This window comes from Muscardinus avellanarius (genome assembly GCF_963383645.1).
Source record: "Muscardinus avellanarius genome assembly, chromosome: 10".
NCBI lineage: Eukaryota > Metazoa > Chordata > Mammalia > Rodentia > Gliridae > Muscardinus > Muscardinus avellanarius.
Window position 1 is genome coordinate 68742203 of NC_137796.1, and position 8313 is coordinate 68750515.

At 43.3% G+C, this 8313-nt stretch overlaps 1 protein-coding gene across 1 annotated transcript; it reads right to left on the reverse strand.

Annotated features, from left to right (window-relative positions):
• Window positions 1–7125: 7125 nt before the first annotated feature.
• LOC308268686 (vomeronasal type-1 receptor 1-like) lies at window positions 7126–8079 on the reverse strand (the record flags this gene model as incomplete). The annotated part of the gene is made up of 1 exon (XM_080703793.1): window positions 7126–8079. The coding sequence occupies one exon, from the start codon at window positions 8077–8079 to the stop codon at window positions 7126–7128; it is 954 nt and encodes a 317-aa protein (XP_080559919.1).
• Between the last annotated feature and the right edge of the window lie 234 nt (window positions 8080–8313).

Consider the following 8313-nt stretch of genomic DNA (forward strand, 5'->3'; position numbering starts at 1 on the left):
CTGTTTTCAGGTTGTTGGTGTGGAACTACAGAATGAGGAGGCATTTCCTGAGCACACTGTTTCAGTAGAGGTAGAGTCACAGATTGGGACTCCCATCTCCCCAGAAGGCCAACCCCTGAGATTTGTGCCCCAATCTTCAAAGGTACTCTTCAGCTGGATGTGTTGGCACATGCTTGTAATCACTGTTCATGGGAGGCTGAGACAGGAGGATTACAGATTCACACCTAGCCTCAGCTACTTAGGCCCTCCACAACCTAGTGAGACCCTGTTCCAATTAAAGAGTAAAAAATAGGGCTGGAGATGTAGCTCAAACATCGCATTCCCCTGAGTTCAATACCCAGTACCACAAAAAAAGGCATTCTTCACTTGGCTGAGCAGAAAATATACATATGTTGGGCACTTGAGAAACAATTCTGTTTCAGTTTGAATCTTGAGCACCAGAAGCAACACACTGTAGAGAAGCCCTTCAGAAGTGAGATGGGAAGAACTCCATTTGTGAAGAGCCACAAATTCCACGAATCAAGAAAGGCCTTCATCTGCTGGGAGGCTGGAAATGACTTCCGGACCAGCTTGGGATTTCTCCATCAGCAGACCTCTTCCCAAGGAGAAGTCAAATAGTGAAACCCAGTGTGGGGCTGCTTCTCAGAGGGGAAAAGCTCACCTGGGGAGAATGCAACAAAGCCTTTAGTAACTCAGACTCACTTGTTCAGCTTCAGAGAGCCTTTGCTAAAGAAAATGTCACATGTGCAAAAAGTATGGGAAACCCTTTACCTGTAGCTCTTCCCTCATTATACAACAGAAAGTGCTTATGAGAGAAAAGCCTTATAAGTGTAAGGAATGTTGCAGGTTCTTTATTCAAATCTTCAATCTCTTTCAGTACTGGAGAGTTTATACTGGCAAAAGGCCTTACAAGTTCAGTGAATGCAGGAAGTTCTTTAGCCAGAGCTGTAATTTCAATAATCATTGGAAAGTTCGCAGTGGAGAAAACCCTCTTGAGTGCACCAAATGTGGGAAATATTTTAGCCAAAGGTCTAACCTCACCCAACATGACAAAATTCACACTGGAACAAAGCCTTATCACTGCACTGAATGGAAGAGGTCCTTTAACCAGAAGCGCAAGCTTATTCTACACTTGAGAATTCGTATTAGAGAAAGACCTTATGAGTGCAGCGAATGTGAAAAATGCTTTCTCCAGAGATCTGCACCCCTTAAGCAGCAGAGTTCACAGTGTATAAAGGCCTTATGAGTGTCACCGTTGCGGGAAATAGGTTTGACAAAAGCTTTGACCTCACTCAACAGCAGAGAGTTCACACTAGATCGGGACCCTATATGTTGAATATGAGAAAACCATTGGAAAATCCATTTCCTTCTGCAATATACCACACAGTTTGCAGAGGAAAAGGTAACCTAGATGTCCTGGCAACATGTTGTTTTCTTGTTCAAAATAAAGGCACTGGAGGAGAAACCTAATGGAGGGCCATCTGCCTGAATTGAGCTTCATTCACTCACACATCCACATGAATTCCAGGTGTGTAGGGAGCTTAAAGGTATGTGTTGCACTAGTAAACCTGCCCACAGTCTTCGTTGGGTCTTTATCACTTTGCATATTGTAGTCAAAGTCATGTGACCTCCACCACCTGCCAGGCAACCACAATGTGTGGTACTCACTCCCATCTGCTTAGGGACGTAAACCATGCTCTTCATTCAAGAATTCATGAGGAGACTGAGCACTTGCTCCCTCCTTCCTTGCTAGTGAGGTAGGGACTTGATATGACTCGTTTTTTAGCCCATAAGATGTGGTCAGAGTTCTGCTTGTGAACTAAAAAGATGTATGACTGGGACATGCCTGTAATCTCACTACTTGAGAGACTGAGACAGGAGGATTGCAGATTTGATGACAGTCTCAGCAATTAGTGAGACTCTCATCAACCTAGCAAGATCCTGTTTCAAAATTAAAAATAAGAGCCAGGCAGGGTTGTGCATGCTTGTAATCCCAGTTCTTGGAAGGCTGAGACAGGAGGATCACAGGTTCAAAGCCAGCCTCGACAACTTAACAAGGTCCTCTGCAACTTAGTGAGACCTTGTTCCCAAATAAGAAATAAAATCATTCTGGGGGTTTAGCTCAGAGGTAAAATGTTCTAGGTTCAGCCACCAGGACCACAAAAAGATATAAATAAAAATATAAATATAAATATAAGGATGATGGTGTACCTCAGAGGTAGAATCCCTCTGGGTTCAATCCTCAGTACCACAAAAAAAAGTATGACATTTTTTTAAGGATATCATGGGCCTTACATAACCAGTGATGGAATTTTCCACCCTTCACCTCACCAATTCAAGAAAACCTGCTTATCTGTGCTCTGTTTTGTGTGACAGTAAATGCCTTACTTTTTAAGCTGCCTTTAATCTTGAGAACCATGTTCTCTTTATGGGGTGGTTTGAGAACAGTAGATTTCACTGTGAACAAAGAAAAAGGTTTTGTGGGCATCCCATGGCAGAAAAATAGTTCTGTTTGGTCTTGATTTGCATTTCTTTCAAGGAAAAATATTTTCCTCCAAGAAGAGCTTTGTGGACCTAACTTGTAACTCAGATGTCATGGTATTTTGTGGCTTCTGAGCTTACCCTGAGGGGGCAGTTGCAACAATGTCCAGTACTATGGAAACAACAGGAAACTCTTGTTCATGGGTAACACTGTGTAATGCATATGAGAGGACTCTCTTCCCTTAGTGCTAAAAGAGCTATATTCCTGTTCAGAAATCTGTAAAATAGTATCAGTGGTCATAATAATAGGGTCTAGGGAAGAGGGGTTAAAACTGTTACAGGAGCACTGGGTTCATAGGTAGTAGGTGAGACCCTGAGGAACTAGTTGAATTGTGCTTCTTTTGTAAAGGTATTGTCGATGTTTCTTTTTCTGTGGCTGTGAATAATGAGCAGTGTTAAAAACTAAAATTTAGTAGACTTTGACCAAAGTGATTCGTAAGTTGGGTAGTCCTCAACACCGAAAGAAGTTTTAACAGCAGGTACCAAAACTCCTAGGACCTCCAAGACTGTAGCTGAAGTCCTCTGTCAGACAGACTAACCAAATGTTCTTGTGGAATTTTCAGGCTCTGAGTTGCTCCCCTAGACCATGGCTGAGCAGGAACAAAAAAATGAGGATAGCAAGGGGGTCTCTCAGTTCACTATGTGAGAATAACCTTTATGAACCATCCAGGATTCCTGTTGACTGAGGTGGGCCCTCATCTATATTTGCATCTACCTGGGAAATTACAGGAGGTGTGGGAATCAATCAAGAATTGACAAGCTTTACTTTCTGAAAACAGTAAGAAATCCATATTTTTTAAAAGCTACTCAGCACTCTGTATTGTGGGTTACCTATCCATGGATGTAACCAATTACAGGTGAAAATATTCAGGAAAGAATGTTACACACATGAACAAAAGGTTTTTCCTAGTTATTATGCCCTAAATGATACGATTATTTTAAAAATTTGCCGTGTATTGGGCATTCGTGTACATTTATAATGTACAGGAGGGTATGCATAGGTTATATACAAATACTGTGCTATTTTATAAAAGGGACATGGATCTTCGCATCCACATGGGTGATTCTGGGACACATCCCATAAATACCAAGGGACAGCTGGAATTGTAAAAGCTTTATTAAGGTATAGTTGACAAACAGTAAAGTGCATGTACTAAAGAGCACAATTTGAAGAGTTGACATTCTCATAAAACTATGAAAACAATCATACTGAATGTAACTAGTCTCTTTTCATGCTATTCCATGAACACTCACCTGGCCATAAACACCTGGATCATTAACACTCAACTGAACCACTGGAGCAGCCACCTCCTGGTCTTGCCACCACTTCCCTCACACCCACAGTCTGTTCTCCATGCTCAGCCACAGGGGGCAGGTGACTCCAGCAGGGCTCCGTGAACTCAGGCCGCCCTGTACCTCTGTGCAGCACTGGAGCCAGCCGACCTTGGGATGTCTGTGTGACCTCTGAGCCTTAGACCTGGTCTTACCAGCTGTATAAACTTGGGCCATGACTCAATCTCCCTAAGCCTCAACACTGTCATCCCATTTTAACCTGTTCTTTCTTTAGATGGTTTTCAGAAAACTAAAAGTCTAAACCAGGAAATAGGGGGTCAGGGTGGTTCAGTGGTAGAACACATGCTTAACAAATTTATGCCAGACCATGTTTCTCTTCTGTATACAACCTTCCAGGGCTCCCAGGACTGTCCGAATAAAGAGACAACTCAACCTGGCAATCCAGGAGTGGTGCTGCCTCTCGTGAAATATTTCATACAGATACAAGATGGACCCTTGGTTTCCTGAATCCTCCCAGCTCAGTCATACCTCCAAGCCCTTGCACATTGCCAATCCCTCTGCCTGTAACTCCCAGAGCCCATTTCTCTGGACATCAAAAGTAGATACTGAGAGGAGTTTTGCAGGTTTGAGACCTGCCTGGACAAATTAGCCAGACCCTGTATCAAAATTTAAAGAATTTTAAAGGGCTAGAGTTCATGGGTAGAGTGCCCTTAGTTCAATTTCCAGGACCACAAACACACACCAAAAAAGTGAACATTGAGCACCTCACTGCTCTGGATCCTGAGGCCTAAGCTGCAGGGACCAAGTATGCGCCTCACGTGGGCTTTTGGATTTGGGTGTCTTCAACTGTAGGTTTTATTATACAGGTACAGTGAGGCCAACATATCAAGCAATGACAGATCTTAAGATGAGCACATTACACAAAAGCCAGAGAGAAGTGCCACTGCCATCAAGACGCAGAAGGAGAGGGGTAAAAATGCGGGCAGAATCCTTTATTGGGTTTGATTTCCACCAGAGGGGACGAGAGAGGCTGGGCAGGCAGGCCCAGGACTAACTGATCTAAATAATACCAGGGGTCTGGAGACACCAGGGCTGTTCTCAACTCTACGGTACTTGATTCATGGTGACTGGAGAAAATGGACAGAGGTGCAGGATTGCAAGTGTCTGATGAGACTGGTCCAGGCAGCAGGTCTGGACTAGCAAATCTGCATCCAAAGGGTGGCTCCCAGGCCAGCTGGCCAGCCTCTATAGGAACTAGCACCTCTGGGAAGGACTGTCCCCCAGGGTTAGCAGGCCCAAGAGTGCAGAGCATCAGAAATAGAGAGCGAAAGGGCAAGTGTGACACAGGCCCAGAGCACAAAGCTCTCATCCTGCTCAGGTCGCCTCCACATGGCAGGGGTGATTGATGCTCTCTGACTCTCAGTCTCCAACCTGGTGAACAACTGAAAGAAGACAAGGTGACCCTAAGCCCAAATTTACCCAGTTAGGGTAGATGACTTTACACTATGCCCTGTCCTGCTCACACAGCCATTCTTTCTGCAAAGCAGGCTGCTGGCTGTCATGCAAGCAGGCTATTACCATTACAACAAAGATAAGAACACTGACATTTAAAAGGTCAAAGACACAGCAGGCTGCCCTACATTCTATGTTCTTACAGTAAAGATAAAAGACAAAAAGTTAAAGAAACATAATGCATCTCCTCACGTAGATGCTGACATAGCAGACTCATTGGCACCTGCATTTAGTGGGACCCTGTGTAAGATCAGAGATTTAAGGGGGTGGGGGTGCTCCTCTCAGACACTTTTCCATAGCCCTTCTATGGTATGACTTCCCTTTTCTTCCTCTTTCTATCTGCTGGTAATGAAAAAGAAAACCTACTTAAACATTACAGTTTTCTGGTTCATTATTTCTATATAGGTTGAGGAAAAGGACCCACAGTGACACATCAAAACCCTACCAAAATGACCACCATGCTGCAGCCTCAGGAAGTCCACCCAGAACAACGATGAAGCTCCTCCAGCAAGCGCTCACTGGCTGGCAGGTTGCATTGCATGTAATGGAAAGTATGGGTGTTCTGCTCAGGCACAAGCATCCCCCCAGCCTCTGAGTGCCGAGGTGGTCACAGAGAATCCTACAGATGTTACTTCAGGCTCTGTAGCTCAGCTGTCTCCCTGAGAGTAGAAGTATTTCAGGCACCTCAAAGGCTTTGGGCCCAACCGGAGTCATGGGAGACACTCCCACGGATACCTGAAAATGAACAAGCCTCACATAGCCCGAGTGCTTAGAACCTGTTCTGTGAATTTCAGTATCTGGTTAGGAAGAAGAAAGGACTATAGACCCTGATGTGAGAGAGGGGGTAAAAGAGGGATGTGAGTAATAAAAACAATCTTTTCTACCAAAGTAGCAAATTACATAAGTGTACTCTTCCATTTTATAACTAACTTAGGCATTCATTTTGTAGCTGTAATGTGTCTGTATGTTCCACTCCCTGAGTCTTCCTAAGTGTCAGCCATCTTAGCCCATATGACCTTTAGTTCACCAGGAATCTTCCAGAACATTAAACTGTGTTTCAAACCTGTTCTCTGTCTTAGAAAATAGCCAATAGTGCAGAGCTATGAACCCAAGCCCTCACCAATCAGGGCAAGGGGCAGAATCATGTTAGGGACAAAAACTAAGTAGGGAGTCCACTCTATGTATTTACTTATTAGACTTTTTGTCAGTTGCACTCCCTTCTCTACAGAAGTAAATTGCCTTGCCAAGTTACTTTCAATTTCATAATTCTAAGTGCAGGTATCTATAATTTTCAGCTTTCAGGGACCTGCATCTTATCTTAGTTGCTATGACACTCCAGCACTGGTAGAATGACAGCCAGCTTTTAGAAGACCAGGTCAGCCATAGCTGGAGCTTTTGTCTGACAGCCTAAAGACTGAAAAAATGATTGTATTGTTTTGCCTAAGTATAGTTTATTTTTATTAGCAATTAGTACTGCCCTTATTAGCAATCAATACCAGCTCAATCCCCATCAAGATAAATCTGCTCAAGTTCCTGCTTTCCATTCTTTGGGGCATCATAGAATTGCAGAATTGAATAGTTATTCCATTTTGTTTATTTTTAAGAAGAAGCCAAACATTGGTGTAATTTTTATACCATGTTCACTTTTTGACAGTTCAATAAGCAATTGTTACTGTTTTTATTCAGTACTGAATTCCAAAGTTCTTGCAGATTAGCAAGCACAACATGTAAGTCTACAAATATTGAAAAAATAATTAAATAAATGATGGAATGTAGAATTCAAAGCCCAGAGACCACAGATTGAGCCTTCTTTTTCTTTGCCCAAGAGATGAAGCAGGACCATGAAAAACGAGTGTCACTGAAAATGAACAAAAAGGGACTGAATGTCGGAAACCCAAAAGAGGCCAGCACGGAGAGGTTCACCAGCCAGTGGCTTGGACTCACAATCTGTGTTACGCAAAAGGACAAAATTAAAGTCAGAGTATACCAGAAGACAAACATGCTCACCAGGATCAGGATGGTGCGTGTGGCCCTGGCCTCATGGGAAGGTCTGTGGGCAAGGCTGGGGCTGTGGATGTGTCGGACTCGCTGTTTGTGTCTGTGCAGGACAAGGACCATAGAGCTGCTGGTCCAGGCCATGAGGCCCAAACACATAGCATCAGAAAGGAAGTAAATGACTGCTTTCAGCAAAAATGTCAGTCTCTCAGAAACAGGCGAGAAACAGTATCTATAAACATTTTCCATACTCATGTTTTTGCTCTTCTTCGGGGCAGTTACATTTCTATTAAGATGGACATTAAGCAGAAGGTGTAGAATCCAGCAGAGGAAACAGAAGAAGCTGATAGACTCTGGGGATTCAATTCTGTGCTGCATCCACCCAGAAATAACAGAGCAAATTTTCATGGCCTGAAATCCACTAAGGAGGCAGATGGTGCTGAGGGAAACACCTCTGGCCACTCTGTGTAAAGAGAAGACAAGCCTACACCCAGCCTCACCCAGGAATGATTTCAATCCCAAAGCCGCCATTGTCTGCGGGACCCCTTTAGACAAAAGAGCCAGGTTGTTAGCCACGACAAGCTGGTTAAGAATCAAATCCGTAGGTCTCAACACTTGTGCAGTAAGTAAAGAAAAGTTATAGAAGATAAAGAGTGAAGAATTTCCAAGAATCCCAGCACTAATCTGAGTGAGGAATATGATACCCCAATTTAAGTTAGTGGAAACCAATCCCTCCATTTATGGGAGAATGTGGAGTTTGATAGTATCTGAATCTAAGGAAGCCAGACATAACTTATCGCTCTCATTATATTTAGAAAATGCCTTTTATCACAAAAACCATTATTCCAAGTGCATATGAACATTAAGAACAGATATTTTGTAAATCTACAAGTACCTCTTGCAACATTGTTTGTAACAACAAAGACTGGTTCCTATGCAACCTCAGCGTGAGAGTATGGATGTTTCTAGGCA